The 22,969-nt window shown below is 46.5% G+C and overlaps 1 protein-coding gene across 1 annotated transcript in view; it reads left to right on the forward strand.

The window, feature by feature from the left end:
- Positions 1 to 22,969, forward strand: part of LOC144153308 (uncharacterized) — a 340,475-nt gene that overhangs the window by 79,243 nt on the left and 238,263 nt on the right. The window contains exons 22-35 of the mRNA XM_077684958.1: positions 5,361 to 5,405; positions 5,749 to 5,814; positions 6,840 to 6,968; positions 7,870 to 8,093; positions 9,565 to 9,674; positions 9,736 to 9,847; positions 10,010 to 10,147; positions 14,170 to 14,286; positions 15,261 to 15,378; positions 17,870 to 17,947; positions 18,033 to 18,062; positions 18,277 to 18,330; positions 18,493 to 18,624; positions 22,463 to 22,668. Coding sequence (XP_077541084.1) covers positions 5,361 to 5,405; positions 5,749 to 5,814; positions 6,840 to 6,968; positions 7,870 to 8,093; positions 9,565 to 9,674; positions 9,736 to 9,847; positions 10,010 to 10,147; positions 14,170 to 14,286; positions 15,261 to 15,378; positions 17,870 to 17,947; positions 18,033 to 18,062; positions 18,277 to 18,330; positions 18,493 to 18,624; positions 22,463 to 22,668 — 1,559 coding nt within the window. The remainder of the gene's footprint in view (positions 1 to 5,360; positions 5,406 to 5,748; positions 5,815 to 6,839; positions 6,969 to 7,869; positions 8,094 to 9,564; positions 9,675 to 9,735; positions 9,848 to 10,009; positions 10,148 to 14,169; positions 14,287 to 15,260; positions 15,379 to 17,869; positions 17,948 to 18,032; positions 18,063 to 18,276; positions 18,331 to 18,492; positions 18,625 to 22,462; positions 22,669 to 22,969) is intronic.

The raw sequence follows: 22,969 nt of genomic DNA on the forward strand, positions 1-22,969 counted from the left end.
ACTCGCGGCCGTAGTTACAACGCAAAGTAGCACGCTTGCTGTTATACAATTTTTGGTTATTGAATGAAGCATAGTTTGGTCTTATAAAAAAAGCGACCACCGCTAATGAGGGAATGTGCGCCGGGTTTCTTGGTTGCTTTAGCCTTTCTCCCCGAACATTCTTCAATGTATTGTGCGCTCGCTAACCTGTGAGGCACAGAAGCAGGCAGATTCTTCGATTTACATAAATTACACGGCGCTACTTGTAAACTTACGCCCGGCGTAGCACGGATTCGGCTATAGCCCAGGGCTCAAGGCAATGCAGTGCATATAATCTGATGCTGTATTCTGTAGTCGCTAAGCGCAAACGTTGATTTTAACTAGATAGCAGGAGCAGGCGGTTTGCTTTGACGGCATTTTTTTGCAGTACATTCAGAAATGGTATACTAGCTTGGGTGATTTGTCTTTGCTCATTGTACAAACTGCTTCTAAGTACAGCTATGAAAGAGCTAGGGTAGAACTACAGCGTTATCTTTAATGAACGGGTTTTCTTCGAACATCGTACTTCATTAAACTTTTTTTTTTCGCTCAGTTGTAATATCAAACAGGAAATCGTAACGCACATTAAAATATGTGTGCATCGATAAATTACCCAATTATTCTGGCAACAATTTTTATAAAGAATTGTTTTCGATCAAAGACAGCTTTTGTTACTCAACTGTGGTTGTGAATACCCTTAACAAGCGTCTATACCTTCATTGGTATGGCCGAACAGTGCCCTCTGCGAATCCCGTGGAAACTGTAGAGCGCATAATTTGTCGTTGTTCCTAAAGAATTTTTTACACAGAAGGAACGCCTTTAGACATGCCGAACAATTTCCTCGTCTCACTAAGGACACTCTTTCTGAGTGGCAGGACGGTCTGCTCAATCGCGTTAAATCGGCCACACGTGAATTAGAAATCGATGCGGACCTTCCCCAGCCAGATTCACGCCTCGCTCATATGTGGCAAGCTAAAACTAGCATGCAAAAACGCCTCTCCCAACAGAAACACAACCGGAACCTCCGAAGAAGGATCGCTCGACTCAATCAAGAAATAGAAAATTACTCTTTTAAACTTGTGGCTCAAAACTGGGAGGCCACATGCGAGTTTATTGACGCCAATTTCAATTCGAAAAAAAACTTGGAACATCCTCCGCCATCTAATTGATCCCGGTACCACTAAAACAGCTCAATCCCAATCCATACAATACATAATTCACAATTTTGAAGGATCAGAGCAGGACCTTCTGAACTACATCACTAAGAAATATGTCCAACAGAGTCCACCCATTCAACACCCCTCATACAGAGGCAACTCGAACGACGAATTGGATGCCCCCATAACTGAGGCCGAGGTAAATGCGGCCATACAGCGGCTGAACTCCAGATCGGCCCCCGGACCAGATCTGATAACAAATAAAATGTTGCGTAACCTAGACGATTTATCAGTGGAGGATGTCACACGACTCTTCAACGAATGCTGGGAGTCTGGTTCTATCCCGGAACGGTGGCGTACTGCCAAAACGATCCTAATTCCTAAACCCGGCAAACCACCACACGTAGATCACCTTCGCCCCATATCATTGACATCGTGTTTGGGTAAACTCTTCGAACATGTTATCCTTTCCAGATTAACTAGTTTTGCCGAACGGACACATCTCTTTCCGCCCTCCATGTTTGGCTTTCGCCCTAACTTGTCCACCCAGGATGTTATGCTCCAACTCCAGCACCATATTATTGACCCGGCTTTTGCCCCTGTGCGGACAACCAAGGCTATCCTCGGCTTGGACCTTACACGAGCATTCGACACCATCTCCCATTCGGCGATTCTCGCGGGTATAATGAACTCACATTTGGGAGAGCGGACTTACAACTATATTCGTTCTTTTCTATCGGACAGAACGCTCACTCTGCACCTGGGTCCCATTAAAACGTCCTCAATCAGTTTGGGAAGCACTGGCACTCCCCAGGGCTCGGTCCTGTCACCCTTTCTTTTCAATATCGCTATGAAAGACCTTCCTCTTTTACTATCGACCCTACCGGACCTCCACCATTCCCTTTATGCAGATGGCATCACTCTTTGGATCTCCAAGGGTTCGGACAGACACATTCAGGACACCCTTCAAACAGCTACCCAAATGATCGAAACATACACATCTAGCCGCGGCCTCTCCTGTTCTCCACAAAAGTCCGAGTTTTTCCTCTTTCGGCCCAACTCCCATGACCCCCCTAACATCTCGATTACCACCCAATCTGGCAACATCATACCTACCGTCGACACCATCGGGGTCCTTGGTTTGCGCCTCCATAGCAAGGGACACAACCTAGACACTATCCGAGAACTTGAACGTGGGGTATACCAAACTACGAGACTAATATCTCGAATAGCTTCAAAGCATAAGGGTGTCAAGGAGGGCAACCTCATTCGACTCATACAAGCCTTTGTCCTGTCCCGAATAGCGTACTCGACCCCCTTCCTAACCATGAAGCTAAGTGAACGAATCAAAATTGACGGCTTGATACGCAAATGTTTTAGGGTAGCCCTCGGACTCCCTCCAAAAACCTCCAACGACCGCCTCCTTGCACTGGGTGTCCACAACTCCCTTGACGAGATTGTTGAGGCGCAACGCACCGCCCAATTAGAAAGACTCACTAAGAGTCACACCGGTCGGCACTTGCTAGCTTCCTTAGGTCTTTCACCACCCACCTCCAACCATCAGCAATTGGTAGACATACCCCCTTCCATCCGCCAGAGGCTCCGAATCAAACCTCTTCCGCGAAATATGCATCCCGTACACAATGAGGATCGCAGACTGGCTCGCGCGAGAGCCCTCGAAAAAGCGTACCCTCCAGGCTTCCCCACGCTATACACAGATGCAGCAACCTATCCTACCAGAGCGGCTGCTGTAGCCACAGTGGTTGACTCGAAACAAGTTCAGCTCGCTTCCGCCTCCTTATCTACGACATCCCCCACGGCGGGAGAAGAGATCGCCATCGCGTTGGCTATGACCCACAGTCCCCACCTTCAAACAACTATAATCAGTGACTCTAAATCAGCCATCCTAAATTTCCTTTACGCAAGAGTTTCTCCAGCAACTTTATCAGTCCTGTTGAAGGCACAGAACATTCGATCGCGTTCTTTCACTCTCGTCTGGGCTCCCGCCCATACCGCGCTACCTGGAAACTCAGCGGCCCACGAAGCTGCTCGAGCTTTGGTCTACCGAGGGCTCGATGGCGCCGCCAATGATAGTGAGATATTCACTCTACGGGACAGGCTGCACACATACGGGGACATCCTCGCCCATTGCCGCTTGGAGCGTGCCATTTTTCCTCCTCCTCACCCATCTCTATCCCGATCCTTGGCGGTCATATATCGGCAGCTCCAGACCCGCTCCTTCCCCACCCCTGCCATTATGTCAGCGATCTTTCCCGACACCTACATAGACGAATGTCCATATTGTTCGGTCCCTCACGCATCGTTATCCCATATCATATGGGCCTGTGATAGCATCCCACTATCCAGGCACCGATCCCATCCCATTCTCCTTACTATCACCAGCGAGGCGCGCTGGGAGGCCGCCCTGCGTGACCCAAACCCCCAAATTCAAGAAGACCTGGCCCGCTTGGCCGAAGGCACCGGACCCCTGCCCAAAAGGGGCCCTGCTGCCCGACGGACGACGGAGAAGACGTCGCCGGCCTAATCGCCCCAGCTGTGGCCAAATAAAGTTCTGTCTGTCTGTCTGTCTACACAGAAGGAAAACTAGTACATACTTCCCCGTTCCGAACTTCAATTCCATCAAATTGTCCTCGGAATGTTTAGTAAAAGAATTCGTAGGATGATATACGGATTCTCACCCGCGAAAGCCGGACTTGAAGCTCCAAAACTACAAGGGTGTGGGGGGAGTACTACAAAATAATTTACATCACCGGTCACACTTTGTAATGACCATTAATAAGCTTACGTCCCGTTTTTTTATGGGAAATAGTCTCGGCAGTGTGGTGGCAGAAACTATGCTTTGGCCGTTGCGGTACAACGGAGCACGTTTTCATTGAGTTCACATACGCCAGTAGGTGAACAAGCAATAAAGATCTGGGCTAGTTCGGCTGATTTGAGCTTGTTGGCTTGGTGCTTTTAGTGATGGTTGTTGGGCTGCCCGTGAAGCAGGGTCGAAGCGGAGTAACCACGTAATACGACGTTGCGGAAGACACCACTGGAAACACTTATGCACTCGACGGCGCGCTGCAGCTTTCAAAATCGATATCTGCGTCGTTTGAAACAAAATATTTGATTGGGGATTGAAGCTTTGTTGCTAATTTTTGTCACTGGCGAACACTGCGCGGAATGCTTTTGCATACTTGCAATGTCAACGCAGAAGCAACAATACTTATTAGGTGTCACTGTTTGCTTGCTCAACGGACCCCCGTAGTTCCCACCAACCCATGCAGATTTCATTGTTGCGAGACACAAGTTGGCGTTATGTAGGTATCTCTTGGAAAGTAGAATCAGTTGTGTGACTTTAGGTAAAAAGTTTAAAGTTTAGCCTCACTAATGACGTTGTGCACACTTAACCCGACTACCATTGGTAACATCCGACAAACAGCACGAGGATCATCGCCGTCTCACAGACGGGGAAGCGGAATGTTTTCAGGATGCAATACTGGTAAGGGTAAATTTTCCAATAAGCCCTTAGCGCTACGGAACTACCACGACGCAAGATTGAGAAACACCACATTAGGGCAGCCTTACTCGTATGCCTGGGCGTAACAGGCTCTTTTCCGTAGCTATCCTTATGTCTTACAAAGCGTTCTGGCAGCGACTCTGCTGCATCTTTTTTTTCGATTCTTTGTACTGCCTTAGCGACGTGTCATCGTTGCATGTCTCGAGGTAACCTGCGCACGTAAAATGTACGGCGTTGTTTCTCGTCGGTACGCCTTTTTGCGTTGTTTTAAAACAGACGAAATATTTTGTTGCGGAGAATGTAGTTATACTGTGTTTTTTATTATGGGTGCAGAAACTTCAGTTCGGGGTATTTATTAACTCGTTGCGTGTGTTGATAGCACACACTACGAACACGAAGAAACTGTAAAGAAATTTTATCAGAAAATGTATGCATACATTAAACGATGTTGAGGAAAGTTAGGCGAGAGGTCATTATCATGTAAGAGTTCTCGTTTACAAACAATATGGTGGAAGTGCACATTTGCTAAGTGATTATTGAGGCACCGGGGCTAGCCGAAACTTGTTTTACGCAGGCATTGAAAATGCGAAATTAAGCCCTTTATTTCCGGGAGCGTTTTTATTGTATGAGAACGCCATTGATATGCTGGCTTTTATTTCCAGATGAAGCTCCAACTACAAGTAGGGGCTTAGCACGGGCAGAAATGCGTAAGTTGCTTGCTTCACCTTACAACAGCTCTGCAGTATTGACTCTCGTGTTAGGGTTTAGTAGGCGAATACTTCTTTGAATAAGGAATAAAATTCTCGATGCTTGGGACGGACGAATATTCCGCAGGACGTCTAAATAATACTGGCTTTAAAAGACGACATAGCAATGATCCGGGATCTGGCTTACCACGTTCGCTTTTCGCACTTATATAACGTGATCAAGGAAAGTTCTATTGTCTTCGATTATATTTTCACCTGTTTTACTTCATGCTGCAAGGACAGAAGGGAAGACTCATAGTTATGGTGTACCAAACTGATACTATAACTTTCCCTATGCCTGCAGGTTTGGCTGAACGTTCTAAAAATGTGAGCAACACGGAAACAAACGACACCAAGGAACTGCCATCTGGTAAGTTTAAAGTGCGGTGTGGAGGAGCCGAGTTAAATATGAAAATTATATTGCGTTCGTGCCAAACTTGGAAATAGCTTTCCATTGCAAGGCTGGAATCTAAGTCCGCTTGAAGGCTAGAGTTCATATGGGGACGTCACTTTTCCAGGCATTTTATTTACAAGAAGGGTGCATTGAGCTATGGCTTCAACCCAGTTTGAAGCATAAACGCGAGACTGACTCGCAAATGCGGCACATCACCCAATAAAGTGATGTTTAACCTGAACACGTTTAGCAAAGCATAACTGATTTGTTCTTTTTATAGAAAACGACATGAATACGCCTTCGGGATACAGTTTAGGTCCCTTTGTTTGGGTGCACGTTGGGGCATTTATAACTAATAGCCCTTCAGTAGCCTTTCCCTTGAAACTATTAACTTAAAATTCAATGCCAGAAGAAGATGTAACGGGAGTTACTTCTTTAGAATGTTAAAGGTAGAAAAAAGGTTTTCTGGCACGCACATTGCTTGCACTAGACTACGCATATTTGGGCCCAGTGATAGAGAAAATCTCCAGTACGTTATTTTCATATTCACGTGAATTGTGTTGCCTTTTCGCACAATGTTTCGGTTACTATGTGATTGCACCTTCGGGCTTCATATTTCAGAGCTACTCTCTCATTAGAACTGGCTCATTTAAGGTCGTTAGCTTCTGTCTCGGAGAACACTGCCCTATGAAGGTGTAGGCTAAGAAGAGCACGGGAGTCCGATGTACGCCGCTATTCCTTTTTGCGTAGCTTTTTCGGATGTTCGTGAATGCAAGGCTTGTAAACCTAACTCGGTATGGATTTCTGAGGAGGTTAAACTGTTTTCAATGCATTTATACTCCTCAGCCTCACTGCATCAAATGTGCACTGGCCACTGACGTTCGCTTTCATCTGTGACCCACTGTTGCTCATGGGGTAACAGATGTTGTATTTCGGCTAAATTTGACTAAAACACTTGTTGTGCGGACGTTTGGGTACAGTTTTCCATCTCGCCCTTTCAGAACGGCCGCTGGTGTGTGTAGTTTCCAAGCATGTTGAGCAAGAAGAAGCCGTCCCGAAAGAACACTGCACCCATTTAGTGTTTTCCGGGGCGACCTACCACAAGGAAGACAGGAATATTATTGTTCCGAGTGAGTTCTACTGACCTGTTCCTTGGATGTCTATGTGTTAAACGATTTAAATTAGCTTACTTCGTGGTCCCGCAATTCACTCAGAAATGTACGGTAACAATCCGCCAGCAACGCGCAAAATAGCGGGAAGTGGGGGAATGCGTCAGATGGCATTATTTCTTAACATTTTAAAAATTGACTGCAAAATAGTAATTATGCAACCAAAATAAAACACTAAAAGCGGGCCATTGCCTGCCAATGCTTTGTAAAATTACTGTCTGACGCAAAGGCCAAGAGGGAGAAAACGAAGCTGAGGAACTCGTGTGAAAAGCGCCATGTGAACGCGACTCCGAAAAACTCAGTGGATCTTCCACAAGAAAAGTTTGTACCGGGGATTCGGAACTAGAGGTTTCTGCAGTATTTACTTCTTGCTTGATATAGGACATCGAAATATCAAAGGCGAGACCCGTGTAGGTGTGTGTGTGTGTGTGTGTGTGTGTGTGCGTGCGTGTGCGTGTGCGGGTGCGTGGGTGTGCCTGTGTGTGTGGATGCGTGCGGGCGTGCGTGTGTGTGTGTGTGTGTGTGTGCGTGTGTGTGTGCGCGCGCGTGTGTGTGTCTTCGGTTTCAGCTATTAAACTGGTGTATGTGGCGGCTCATACATTTCGGACTTTGAAGATTCTGTACAAATAAAAATGTCTTTTAAATAGGAATTGATGTCACCTTTGCTTAACTGACCAAAAAGACACGCACACGGGGTGTCCGAAACCGGCATGTTAAACCTTTCAAAGAGCTCCACATAAATATAGACACCTCTTATATGGCGTTGTGTTGCTGATTAGGGCAGTGTTGGATTGCCGTAGAAGGTCAATTGTTTTACTTGTTTTGCGATTTATTCTGACTGATTGCCTTTTGTTTCCATCAGAAGGAACGTGGCGCTGGCGAGAGAAGCGAGGCGACGCCGCCTTGATTTTGGGATTTGAAGATGAAAGTCTTCTAAAATACCTGAGCAGCTTGGGCTCTGCTGCTGGGCTGGCCTTTGGTATGGTGACCTCCCGAGTGCTGAGGCAGCAACGATTTGACGGACTTGCTTTGCTGAACATCAACAGGACATCCCGAGATATTGCCAAGTTGAGTGGCCCCGTTGCTGTAAGTGGATCTCTCTGGTAGACAAATGTGATGTCCAAGCGGGGGCTACTAATGGAAGTGAGGGAAAACCAGACTTTGGCATTGCTGGCACCAATAGTTAAACAAAAGCGAACGCGGCATTCGTCGAGATGTCTCCTTGTTTTCGTGCAAAGTCTGTGCCATTTCAATTGTGAATTTATGCGCCGTCCACAGATGCTGGAGTCCTAGGTAACCGATTTTTTATAACATGGTCCAATATGAATGCGAAAAAAAATCAGTTTAGTAAACGTAAGCGACATACGCTTGGCGGTGGAGAGCCCAGACGGGGCAAGAAAGAAGATAGCCGCCTAACCTCTTAAGGTAATGACTTTAGAAAGGCTACTGTGCCATTTTTTGTCTATAGTGTGTCGAGTGACATTGTAGATAGTCTACTAAGCAAATGTCATTGAACAAAGTAAAGCAAGTGGCTCACGTTTGCCGGTTTTGATGCTCACAGAGGGTATAGTTCGCACGGAAAAGCCAGGCAAGTTACTCTTGGTATTGTGGACACCTTGTTAGAATTGCGCCTGGATGTTGTAGAACCTTATACCCCAGTCTCGACTGGTACACTGCGGCTTCGTACCAATAACCGTACGAAGCCGCGAAGTATGATCGCCACCACGCATCTTCGACGTGCTTAGGAACTTTGTGCCTTAAGAAAGGAGACTCAGGAATTTGAATACGCCTTTTCACTTCCACATTGGTAACAAAGCAAAGGGTAGCTGGAGTTGATTTATAGGAATATAATGAAAACTTCATTTCGAATACTGCGGTTCTTGAGTCATGCTGTTAATTTGATAGCAGACCTTTTAGAAGGGTACGTATTGGTGTGAACCGGCCTGCATTTTCACTGCGGAGATTGCGCCTATGAGTGTGCGAAGGTATAAAGAAAATTAAGTGATAAGAATTCATTTGAGCAACATGTCGTTCCAGCAAATTCACAATGAATTTATGCATTCTGCCGGGTGCCAATGACGTTAAAGCGTAATGATATTCAGCACTGAATTCTAGCGCCTTTTGCGCAGGTATTTATGTCACTTGAGGAATAGAGTATTTGCAGCGACAAATAGCGATGTTTAATTTCTTCAGTCATATGTGCACAACAGTACAACACAAAGATCCCCAGAAACACTTACTCACAGGTGCTTTTTACTTTAGTTAAAATATCACCACTAGTGTGCAACGTCTTGCATTAAACACTGATGAACGATTGTGACACTGTCCTCAATTGTGCAATATCTGTATAGGGACCGAATAATAAAAACTAAATGACTTCCTTTCGACTCAATTAACGCAAGCAAATTTTATTATGTTCTTGATCAGGGTCGCAGAGTGTAGTAAGGACTGTCTCTCCTTATCTTTCTAGCACATCTTTCTAGCTCATCTATAACGGCTATGTTCGTATCTACTGTTTGGTTTTTTGCTCGAAACGCACGCACTGCTTATGTTCCAGGTCATCCACGAGTTATTCGGCAACGACCTGCAGATATTGGTTGGCCTGGATATCCTTGACGTAGACGTCCCGCCAATGCTGATCGCTGCTCGCCTGAAGCCCATCTTTAGGTGCGGTCTTCGCGTACCAAGACAAGCGTAGATAAAGCAAATGTACACGCGTAACTTGCAGGTACAGCCATTTGGTAGTGTTCCAGACGCACTTCAGGAAGTCGCCCGGCTACTGCGAGGTGGCCCTGCCATCGACATTCGACGTCCAAGGCCTTTCTACTGCCGTTCCTGTGGTGAGTGCTCAAGACGTCTCATAATTGCAGGATGGAAATGCAAAAATAAAGTTGTGACAGCTGTCTTAGTGCTAAACAAAAAAGTGATATTGCTAACGCCATTACCACAGAGCCATTCACCACAAAAGGGCAGTTGTTAATCCTGTGGCCTGCCTTCTACAGGAAACCGCACTGCGTTGGCTGAATCACCTGGGTGGTGGCCAGCAAGCTTGCTTCTCGGTGACCATGGCCGTACAGCAGTTCTTAGCAGCAAACGACGGGTACATTTGCAGTGAAACCGGACTCGTCAACTATGTCGAGGTGCGTGGCTGCACGGGTATAATGCGTAACACTGTTCGGAGCATGACGTAAATGCTCTATTTTAGCGGAAAGCTTTTAGTAATACAAAACTTTATCCCTGCCAGAAGAGTATATTATCAGGCGTGCATGCGGTGTTTATGTATTGCGTCTTCATTAGTGCGAGTCAGCTGTGGGCGCTTTAGTTCCACAGAGCGACGCTGAGTTACTGTGGAAATTGGTTTGGAAATATAGGAATTCTAGAAGATAAGCAGTCGCCCGTTTGAGCAACCACAATTCCTTAAAAAGGCCGTTCATCATGTTCGGGGAACATATTTTTATTGTGCTATGCCGGATTAATTATTCTATTCATTTTTTTTCTTAAATAGCACCTCCTAATCCTTCGAAATGATCTTTTAGAGCGAAATATTTCACTGCGACCGATGGCGTCCTTTGAAAAAACTAATTAAAAAAACTAATGACGGGAAGGCTCGGATCTCTGGACACACGGCACGGCCTTGAACCGCGCTTTCATTGTGTCTAGATGGTTACTCGATTATCGCGAAAAAGTAATGGGTGTAGATGAGGCAATACATGCATCGATCATGAAGGAGTGCAGTAGCATACGTATATCTCCTAAACCACGTTTCAGTATAAACATTCAGCTCGTTCGTTGATGCGTTAATTAGTGCCCGAAAAATATTCTCATGGGTTTGTTCTGCATTTGAGGTTTGGGTCATTTGACGATCGACTGAATGCACCGCCATCGAAGGTTGGGTGCACTTTTAGCGGAGGTTTTGACGCACTTTTGACGCAGTTTTGATTTTGGACAGCTTTCGCGCTTCTGCAAATGTTGTTTAGGAAGGGATGGTATGGTTTTTTGGCATGACTCGTGAACTTATAAGATACTTAGCGCAAATTTAAACCCGGCTTGTATCTACACCGTCGCTGCTATTCCTGAGCTCGCCCAGTTCCGAAAGTTTCGCTACGTACTGCACTCGGGCCAGAACTTTGAGATCGCTTTAGGAGGAGACATTCGGCATGCCGAGCGTCGTCATCTTAATTATTATTTCGTTGTTTCAAAGCCATCTGGTTTGAAGCGCCTCTTCACTGCAACCAAACTTGATTTCGCCGCCAGCCGTAGGTCACATGCTGCCAACCAGAGGGCAGACTATTGGTCTTAAATTCGATTTATCAGGAGCGCGCCATATAGTAAAGTTGCTAGCAAGCCAAGAGGAAACGGGTAGTAAATGCTTGTGTATGAATCATCAACAGCATACTTTCTCAGTCGATATTCTCCACGAAGGATATCACATTTATATGCCTGCTGTCACTTCGAGCGCCGAGAGGAAGCTTAGTGCCAAAATTTGCGCCACTCCTCTGTGTAGACGTTTGTAATTCTTTCGAACAGACGACAGACAGTTGCAACATTACAGCTGCGGCTACTGCGGACCCGGAAATAGCCATACGATTTTTCTCTTAGTTAGCACGAAGAGGTTGGGGGAAGACACCAGCTTAGCATTAGTGGTAGTCTTGTGGCTGCTGTACGCGTCGAGTGATGGGTGACGGAGCTTGTTTAGGCCTTGAGCGCTGCACGCAGCGCCGTCACTTTTGCGAGTTTAGGGTTCATCGTTCACTACCGCTTACTTAGTATGCAGATAAGCTTAGTGGTATCGATGCATCATGCCACTTCCTCCACGTCATCTCCAGGATGTTAGACGATCCTGTGAGACATCTTAATCGGCACCAATTTCGGTTGGAATGGCGCAGCAGTCACTCTCCTACTGGGGCCTCCAATTATCCGAGATATATTCAAGCAAGGCTCCATGTTTCAAATTCGGATGAAAATGTTTCTCGGGCCAATATGTTCGTGTTTCACTATCACTTAACGCGTTGCCATTTGGGCAACCTTATTTTAACGGCTCATGCGTTTTATCCGGAGCTAAGCTTTTGGTTGGTTCGGTGTCGCCAGCAAAAACAAACAAGGCCAAACAAAAAACTGCACAGCTTGTAAATTGTGGACCACCAAGGATATATAACGGTGAAGCCAGATTTCGCCCCTGCTCGCGAGAGCACAAGGGGCATATGCGAATGCGCACCCCATACTGTACGATTTTAAAGGAGGTTTTTTCTCGGGCTACTAAAATGCAAAACGAAATTGGCGCAGGTTGCACTAGAGGTGCAAGGCTGGAGAAACAGTGGAGCTGGGTGTCGACCAAGCTTTTTTTCCCCTGGCATCCGCGGCCAGTGTGGGGGACCGTCCGGAACGGCTTCGTCAAATCCGGCTAAACTTGCCTCGCCCTTACACTTAGCCAAGGCTAGCAAGAACATCGCAAAACCTGAGAAAACTTGGCAAATCCTAGCAAAACCTAGCAAAACATAGCAAAACCTAAAGAAGCTAGGTCGATCCCAAGGTCCACTGTTCCTCCAACCTTGCTCCAATAGAGCAAGCTGCGACAGTTTATTTTTACCGTTCATCAGGCTTACGTATGTTACGTCAATGCCCTCTGAAATGCAGCTCACCTTGGGGCTGACTGTTCGGAAGCTGGAGTAACTTAAAGAAGCGCAATAGTTGCCTATAAAGCATTGGTGACATGGTGTTGATGCCGACATGATCACTCTTTTAGGCTAATAGTGCATTAAAAAAATTGTTTTGACCCTTCGTGGAGCAAGTTGTCGTTTATGACAAATTCAAAAAAGGTATGTTCCGGTCGAGCAAGTTAGCAAGCAATGAACCAAGCAGGAAAGCTAACTCTCTATCAAGCGAGTGAGTGGAAAATTGGGCGTTTGAAGGAGCAGCCCGGAGTGAAAGCAAATAAGCGAGCATGGTATTGCTTTAGGCGTACTCACAGCACTCAAGCGGGAGCTATGACAAGAAACAGTTAGCCTCTACCTCACGTGCTAGCGCGTACATCGCTATTACGGCAACATTGATGCTTACTTGCAGGCGGGAACAGCTCTGCTTTCGGCTTTGTGAACATTTGAACGAAGCTGTGGTCCGTAATGGAACTCACGCAGGCCGAGCTTAGTCCTACAAGCGGAGCTTTAGAGAGTGTTTAATGGAAACGAAAGGGCCCTCCAGAGACGTTACGAGTGCCGAAAAAAGCTGGAACCTTAGCAATGGCCTTGCTTTTGGGTCGATAACAACTCTTTCTTGGGTAATAGAATACTGGTCGAGGAAAGATAAACTACTGTCCCGCTGTCTAAATTTTTCCCGCTTCAGTTGAATGAATATTTGCCCAAAAGCTGTTTATGGGCAGTTCCGTGAATTTTTTGTTTGTCAACAAATCTGCTTGGGCATATTTTAGCTGCCAAATCATAAATAGAAGCGAAGCGTTAGTTCGTTTTCGCTAGGCGTTCCATAGTACGAGGGGCTGTAGTGTGCCTCGGTTTTTTTTCATTAGTGAACCTATCAGTTTGCATGCTTGATTGCTTTGATTTTTCTGCGCATGTTATTTAACTCGACAAGTTTACGTTATTTTAAACTGCAAATCTTTGATGTAAATGAGAAGCCGCCTGTACTTCCAGCTCGGGGATTTCAGGTACGTAGAAAATTTCCTAGTGTGCGATTCGCGTAAGGGCTGTGTGCATAAACATGTCGAGCCCCGATTATCTACCGCAACAGATACGTCTACCGAGATTAAATGACGCAGAGAAATGGCTAGTCAATGCAGGACTTTTGTCAAAAGTTTGTTACTCTGGGCAATTATCTGTAACCTCAATTCCGTTGGTCACCCGCCGCCACAGAGTGGAATAGCTCATAATTTTTTAACAGCTTCCAGAACCACGCCAGTACATATCATTGAAACGACATTGTTGGATATCACGCTTATGCGTTGGCTAAGCTTATATCCCTCGGCATGTACACCTAACGGATGTCATTGGCATCCACCTTTAGAATGACCGTGCATCGGCGCACGGAGAAAAAAAAACATATGTTGCGTAAGGACTTCATGCCTAACATCCACTGATACCTGACTAGCTTCACTTAAGTGCGATGAACCTCCAAAACGGTAATTCACGGGTGACGATGTGGTCCGGTGCAGGCCTGTGACAAGAAGAACTGGGTCATCGTGAGCCAGCCACGTGGCACGCTGAGCACGCTGCGCCAAAAGGGCAAGGTCTGGCAAGCGTTCGAGACTGAAGCCCAGCTGGCAGAAAAGGTAAGCACCATTGCCTATTTGAATGCTGTGGGTCCCGTGCGAGGCTCAACGCTGGTGAACTGGCTATACGATTGTATTACGCACGGGAGAAAGTAGATTCCGGCATTTATTAACGAACTCATGGACTGGGTTTCATACCAAATCCTAAATTTAGCCAGGTTTAGTGCCCAGCGCTTAAGCGCCCGCTCCTGTGGTTCCACAGCGCCATCATCTCTTGTAACCGAGCGAACGAAGGGGACACCGTAGACACGATACAGAAGGTGTAAAGAGGCGGAGGACAAATTTATGGCAAAAGTGTGAGCAGGAGGACGGTATGCCGAGATGGAACGAGACATTCTCTGCGGTGGCGACGTCCTACAAGATAACCGAGAGAACGAAGAGGCCACCGAAGACAATAAAGCGAGCAGGAAAGAGGAGGATAAAACTATGGCGAAAGGCACGAGACATTTTTCGCCGTTGCTACACTGTATGAGACAACGCCAGAGTATATCGCGCGACTGCATGCGTTCGCCGACGCGGCGACCACATCGAGAGACGCAGCAGGTAGGCGGCGCTGTCACGCAGAGAACTGGAGATCGCGCTGCTCACGAAGTCCGAATTAGGGGTAATCGTAATCGTAATTTCAGCTGTGTTAGGAGGAGCTTCGGGAAAACTTGTTTCTGGGCGTGTTGGTTTTGGTCTAAGAACACAGTGAGTAGCGTAAAGAAACATACAAAAGAAAGAGGACACTGTACAAGCGCTAGTCCCGTGTCCTCTTTCTTGTGTGTGTTTCTTTGCGCTACTCATTATATTCTTGAAGGTGCTTCTGTAAAGATTTGGTGCTGCTACAAAGATTCTTTCACATATTTTATGCCGTCGGACATTTTTGCGTGCTGTTTGTCGGCCATTTCACGGGGCATTTCTCAGCCATAGCGCAGAATCTTGGCCCTGCCGAGGCAAGTACTACTTTCGCATGAAAATATTTTGATGTGCAGGTTAACAGAGCCTTCCGGAAGCACTCTGGTACATGTGTTGCCCTGTTCAATGTGGACTACGAAAACTACGCGAGCGACTGTTCACCAAAGTTTGGTCGAATGAGGGCTGTGGTGCAAAGTAAGTGGTGGTGGCGCAGGCAACGTTGAGGTCGCTGTGTTCTCTGACATACGTACTTTATTTAAGCCACAAAATATTAGTAGGCCCGAGGTGCCATTTTTCGGCATGGCGGATGTCTAGCGAAGAGGAAAACACTGAAACGTTTAAATCTATTGGCAGGCCCAGTTGAAAATTTACTACCGTTCCTTGTCAGCCCCTGGCCGTGCTTGTTTCTCTGTGCTGGTATATCTGAAGTGTACTAAGATGCGCAGGACCTGAAAGAAGCCTGAATGAGTGACGAAAAGAATAATTTGAAGCAAGGAATGTATACTAGTATAAAGCGTCTTAGACTTCGAGATCTAAGCGCCATAGCTTGTATGATCAGGAGGCCATAGCAAGTCTATGCCGACTTTGGCCAACTTTTCCAATGCGTGGAAGTCTGAGCCGTTACAAAGGATGCAAACCATGCCGACGGCAGAACAATAAGGCTAACATTCGGCTATAAAACTGACAAGATGTCAGCCGCTGGTTAGAATAACTGTTTTGTGGCCTTTCAGAGTAGGATTCAACTGGTCAACGACCCAGCGTGGCTTCCTTGCCCACTATGTTGAGGGCGGAATAAAGCTTTGTCTTTAGGTCATTAGGACGGCAACTGAACCTTGAGTGTATTTACATTTATTGCTTCATTCACTGCAGTATTGCTTAAACAGACGGCTTGGATGGGGTCAATGATATGTAGGTTACGAGCTCTTGTGCAGGTGCATATGAGCATTTCATTATTGAAACAGCTTCTGAAACTAAAGATACTGAAACGTTTGTCTGTTGGTGTCCAAATAGTAAATATGTTCCTGCGACTGGCGTTGGAATTCGGTTGGCGCGGAACATTCCAATGTCCTCTGTACGCCAATGCTTTAAAAGGGCACAGATGTGGTTCGTGAACATTGTGAGGTTACTAGTGCAGAATAAAGTCTGCAGTCTCCTCCACTCCACTCTGGTTGCGTTTACAAAAATGAATTTTGTAGAAAAATAAATTAGAGAATGCTGTTTTGCTTTCTGCAATAATCTTGCCGATTACCTACGCCGTTTCACATAACGCGCACAATTTAGGATTGGAATGGCTGCGAACGCGCACAATATCGGCTTGGCATGCCTGCGCCAACTGCGCGGCTCGCCGAACCCACCGACGGACGGTCACATGTCACGCACAAATCTAAACTGAGCCCCGACAACAGTTACGGCCTGAAGGATGTGACTTCATTATGTTAGTAGTACTACGAAGTAAAAATACTTCAACACTCGAACATACCCGATATGTATACTGCCGCTCTAACGCCGCTTCAGTGGAGTTGTAAGCTGCATATGTGTGTGCGGATGGTAGTCTTTACAAAATTACAGGTCACTTGGGAGCAAAATAAAAGTTACCGAGGTTAATATAGGTAATAGCTCAATATGGCGAACAGGGGGAGGCTAAGTGAGCCAGCGCTATTAAACTTCTGAGCTTAACAGGTGGAATGCTGCATTCCAACAGGTAAACATGACGGGCTCCACGTAGTATAGTTGGTTATTCTTCAGCAGACTAATATGCTCCCTTCGCTCATTCTGAGAAGCCCAACCATCATGGAGGGTTCGAATTCGGCCTGGGCATAATTTTTAACAATGTTTGAATCGTCCAGTTGTCGGCCGTGAGTGAAGTCGTTCTTATGACCCGGTGTGTACCACAAAGAAAAGCAAGGCGAGGTCCGAAGGCGCGGGCTACAGTGAACTATAGTGCGGGCGAAGCGCTTCGCAGCTGAATGCCTCTCGTGACGCGATGACATACACCGTTGCGTACTGCTCGACTCGCTCTGTGCGGCTATACAGTGCCATGGTCACCCTGAGGGGCGCTGGCAGGCTTATCCGACTCAATCTGCAGCCGACATGGCAGAACGCAATATGACGGTTCCTGAATTATAGAGTGCGCGACCAAGGATATTGCAAGACGCCAAGCACGCCGTCGCAGGAAACTGTGCGAGAAACTAAAGCGAACTCTTTCAAAATAACAAGCATACATTACGGAAGATACGCTTGTTGCAAATATAGCTGAAGTTATTCTGAAGAAAAGACAGTGACATAAACTTCGGAATTCTGATTTAAAACCCGTCCATTAAATACACAAACAGAAATTGAGAAATTCGCTTCAGTGCCCCTTTAAAGGATTTCACTCTGGTTAGCGTGATAAGGTTTTAGCCGAACTGCATTCGTAAGTCTGGGGGGTTTGCATTGTTACTGTTTATTATTAGGAATGGGAGCGCACCTTCACAGTTTGTATTTTGATCGAGTGTGCTTGCCGTCGGGTGTTGCCGCTAAAAAGATTGCTTTTGTTCTCAAGCGGTGTATCTGAGTTCCTAATTTTATATACGAAAAATATTCTTGGAAGGCAATACAGAGAATACCATCCCTGTGGATGTAGTGTTTAAATGTTTGCAGTACGTTTTCCTTGTATATGAGCTCAAATCGCTTTGAATGTTTTCAGATTACGATCAATACTCGCACCAGCGACCCCCACCTGTTAAACAACGGAGCCCATTTGTACTACCACCAAATAAAACGAGTGAGTATAGTATATCAATTTTCTGCGAGTATTTCATCGTGCCCAACCCCGTTTAAAACATGACTGTTACCCCCCTTTTTTGTAGGTTCTTCGAATATGAAAAAACGCGCAACAAGTAAGATAATCTCACTTCCTTAAAAATGAGCACGAGATGCTTCCCTGTCTTACTAATCATCAAATAAATTTAACCATGTGGCGCCTTTTATGACATTATTAGAATAAAAACAATTCAATTCCGTTAAGCGCAAATAACTTTGTGCAGAAGACTGTGGGGGGATTGACTATGTGATACATTATGCGCGTCTTTTACACTGTTCTTTCCCATTCAGGTCCTTCTGGGGTGCGGCATCGAGTACCTCCTCCGGGCAACCTGTTATCCTTACGTAAGTGAAAGAAAACTTCAGTGATTACCGATGAATAGCTGGCTTTCTGGATGAAGTAGTGGCGGGACTGACACTGCATTTACAACATAAGTGCATCTTATGGAAGTCCGAACTGTCAACACCCTAAAAGCCTTTCTTTGGAACGTTTCGGAAATTTTCCAGGACTTTCCGCTTCGAGTCGCCCACTTCTGTGCGTTCTCAGCGAGCGATGGAGCGACGTTGCCGATGTTCCGGATACGTACTGCTCGCACTTTGTCATCAACATTGCGCACCTGGATTTAAACACAGGCATGAGTAAGTGCTTAACATGATTTAGTGCACTTTATTCCCAAAATGATTGGCACTGCTTAGTGTTTACTTAAACCCCGAAGTTTCGAAAAAGCACTACTAGCAAAAGCTCACAAGTACTGGGTGAGTTGGTGTTGCATTGCAAACAATTCATATCGCATGCGGACAAGGACAAGACACCACGGAGCGTTCCGTGGTGGCTGTTTTCTTGTCCTTACTTGTCCTTGTCTCGCATGCGCTAGGAATTTTAAAGACTATAGTCTTTCTTGGGCTACTTAAACCGAGAAATTCTGGTACGTCTGTCTGTCTGTCTGTCTGTCTGTCTGTCTGTCTGTCTGCCTGCCTGCCTGCCTGCCTGCCTGCCTGCCTGCCTGTCTGTCTGTCTGTCTGTCTGTCTGTCTGTCTGTCTGTCTGTCTGTCTGCCTGCCTGCCTGCCTGCCTGCCTGTCTGTCTGTCTGTCTGTCTGTCTGTCTGTCTGCCTGCCTGCCTGCCTGCCTGCCTGCCTGCCTGCCTGCCTGCCTGTCTGTCTGTCTGTCTGTCTGTCTGTCTGTCTGTCTGTCTGCAACTCGATTCCGCCACTCGACCAAAGTTAAACAAGGCCTGCGCCATAGTCTTATAATAACAGCTAAATCTGCCCCTCTAAGTCCGGTGTAATGTTCATACTTGTCAACATTGTTGAAGAAGAACACGACATTACGCATATATAAGACAACTCATATAAGGCATTTGACTCGGTCGAAACCCTAGCAGTCATTCAGGCATTACGGAACCAGGGGGTAGATGAGCATTATGTAAGAATACTAGAGGATATCTACAATGGGTCTACAGCTACGATCATCCTCCATAGGGAGAGCAGTAAAATACCTATAAGAAAGGGTGTCAGACAAGGAGACACAATCTCTCCAATGTTATTCACAGCATGCTTACAAGAAGTATTCAGAACGTTGGATTGGGAACAGGTGGGAGTAAGGGTTAATGGAGAATACCTCAGTAACCTCAGATTTGCTGATGACGTTGCCTTTCTAAGTAACTCGGGGGACGAATTGCAAAGCATGCTTTCCGCACTGGGCGAACAGAGTAGAACCGTGGGACTGAAAATTAATATGCAGAAAACTAAAGTAATGATCAATAACCTCGGGACAGCACAGCGGTTTGACATAGCTGGAGAGGCAGTGGAAGTGGTAAGCGAATATATCTACTTAGGCCAAGTTGTGACCCCAGAACCAAACCATGAGGCAGAGATAATTAGAAGGATCAGAATGGGGTGGGGTGCATATGGCAGACATTCTCAGATAATGAATACCAGCCTACCATTGTCGCTGAAGAAGAAAGTGTATGACAGCTGCATCTTACCGGTACTCACCTACGGGGCAGAAACTTGGAGGCTCACTAAGAGGGTTCAACTTAAATTGAGAACGACTCAGCGGGCAATGGAGCGGAAAATGATAGGTGTAACATTAAGGGACAGGAAGAGAGCGGAGTGGGTCAGGGAGCAAACTGGTGTTAAAGACATATTAGTAGAAATTAAGAAGAAGAAATAGACGTGGGCAGGACATGTAATGCGAAGGCAAGATAACCGCTGGTCATTAAGGGTAACAGAGTGGATCCCTAGAGAAGGCAAGCGTTGCAGGGGGCGGCAGAAAGTTAGATGGGCAGATGAGATAAAGAAGTTTGCGGGGATAAATTGGTCACAGTTGGCACAGGACCGAGGCAATTGGAGAATAATGGGAGAGTGAGGCCTTTGCCCTGCAGTGGGCGTAGATAGGCTGGTGATGATGATGATGATGAAGACAACAAATTAATACAGAAGTGATATTTGCAGTGTTCTTTTATAAAAAAATCACACATGCCTGATTTTTGCAAAATAAATACTTCATCAACTGCAGAAAAAAAATCACTCCGCCGTCGCCTGCTGCCTCCCGCGCCACTATAGATTCTGGCTCCATTTTAAGAAATCAACCGGCAACAGTTACGAAAGGTTCCACTAGATAGGTTCCACGTTCTGCTTGGAACGCACGTGGAGTAGGGCGACGTGGTTCTGTCAACGTTGAAGCAGGGCGCCTCGATTCACGCGAGTCTCCGCCGTACGGCAGCGTTGGCATCGATACATCCGACCTGGAGTAGTGGAACGCGGTAAATTCAAAATGATTTAAACAAACCTTTGGCGTCTTCACCTTGCGACGAGGGCGACGCAAGAGGAACAACATGAGAGGTGAGGGGGAAAGCGGAGGGAGGCATTTACTTGTCAAAAGCCGATAAAGACTATCGTCTTTTGTCGACATTTGCAACGAAAGGAGCAGATACGCGGCCAAATTTTTTCTGCAAACGCTCAGTGCCCGCGAACTTGACATGTCAAGTACGAAACGCCTGCTCCCAGATTTGAAGACTGGCATTTCGTTGCTCCGCACAGCTGATCTCTTTGGCAGTCGATGAGTCAGCAGGTACGAATATGTGAAAAACGTCTGTGTGGGGGACACCGATGGATTTTGCGGAGCTTTGGGCAATTTAGGCGAAAAAAGTTTGACCTTTCAAAGTTCCTGAGCAGTATTCGCATGTGCCACTGCAAGCGTAACGCGAATAGCGGTTGCTCTTTACAGAGCTTGTAAATAGCAAGGACTTGAAAGTCTGGCAGTTAATAAGTCTGGAAGCAGCCAGGGACACTAGGGCGCATTATTCGAGAATGTGGAGGTCAGGATTTCTACCACTTTCACCCCCCCAAAGAGCAGCGGGAGACAGTTCTTTCTAGCTACACTCTCAGGGACCAGCTCATCCTCGTCGAAAGGGCAGCCATGGTCAAGATGGCGCATGAATTCCCATGAATAGTGAACCACTTTCACGTGAACTTCTGATGAATGCTTGGAACAAAAGTTCTCTGTCCCTCCTGGATCAAGTCCGGTGCACCATGCAACAGTTCGTGATCTTTAACAGAACGTGCTGTTGGGCTAGTTGGTACATACTGAATTGGAGGCTTAGCACAAAAAAAATTCCCCCGCATTTCCCCGAGGGGGAGAATGTGAAAGTGCGAATGCACGGTTGTCGGCCCGCTAGCGGCGCTTGCGCTCGGCCCCCGCAGCCCACCGCCTCGCCGCCTTCTCTTCCATCTCTTCCATCGGGTTTGTAGTATCACGTGTACACCACGCAGTTATCAAGCCGCTATAACGCCGCTGAGTCGCCAACGCACGCCGCTGACGACGTAGTTTGAATGCGTTAAAGATATAAGGCGCGTTACTGACACCGATATAAGCGTCGAGTCCGTGGCTTATTCGGTAGAGCGTCGGGCTGCGGCCCGCAAAGTCCTCGGATCGAAACCTGGCGCCGGATGCTGTTTCTTTATAGAGGAGCACTGCGGACGCCGCCGCCGCCGGCGGTGGATGGTTTGGGGTCGCTTATAAAGTGCATTCGCACTTAAAAAGACGAGGACGGTGGCAAACGTGACAGGCGCCTGTGAAGTTTGCCACCGTCCTTGTCTTTTTTTTGCGCTAAGCCTCCCATTCAATTGATCATTGGCATGTAGCCGAAAAAAGGTGGACAGAGTGAGAGAAATATTCTGGGAATGGTCGCCAAAGAACATAAAAAACTTTTGCAGACCTTTTAACAAACTGTACTTTCCAGTACCCACTTTTCCTTTATTAGGTTATTAGTTGCTCTAGAGCTCCGTGTAACCACCCCTTTAAACACCTGTTGAACTTCCTTTTGCTCAGCAGTCATGTTTTGGAGGGTTCCTTGGAGAGTTCCTTGAATTTATATCATTAGTGGCTGTCATGTATCAGCATGTCCTTTAAAACTGCTTATTTATGCCTCTGCTTGTAGAAGAGTATTGTCCTTTGTTTCGCTTTATTTGCAGCCAAAGACCCCTTAACCCTGCTGAAAGAGAAATTCGGAAGCACACGAAAGTACCTGGTTCAAATCCCAAGCCTGCCTTTGCAAAATATATCCCGGTTTGGCCGGGAGCTTTCGACGGCCATTTTGAAACTTCAATTTCACGGCGCAGCACTGCTAAACCAGCACATTCCCTCCCCCCACCTGGCTCTTTTCAACGAGCGGCTTCTGGTGAGTGATGATGCGGTAGAACCATTAGGCAGGTAATAGGGTAGATGGTAGTTTTTTCGCCGTAATTGGTGATGGCAGCGTAGACGCAAGAGATTGAGGTCGACTTAAGTCGACAACATTGTACGCTAGATATTCAAAATCACGTACAATAGTCTCTAGGCACATGTTCTCAGATCAGAATGGCATATATTTACTGCCTAGTGGGCAACTTTCAAATTATCTTTAACTGGTCTCTCAGACTGTCTCAACCGGAGCGCACAGTTGCCAGAGGGTTCCAGTTTGAAGCTGGATGTAGGGCGCT

This window comes from Haemaphysalis longicornis, unplaced genomic scaffold (genome assembly GCF_048455015.1).
Source record: "Haemaphysalis longicornis isolate Haplotype H1 unplaced genomic scaffold, Haemaphysalis longicornis Haplotype H1 scaffold_9, whole genome shotgun sequence".
Lineage (NCBI taxonomy): Eukaryota > Metazoa > Arthropoda > Arachnida > Ixodida > Ixodidae > Haemaphysalis > Haemaphysalis longicornis.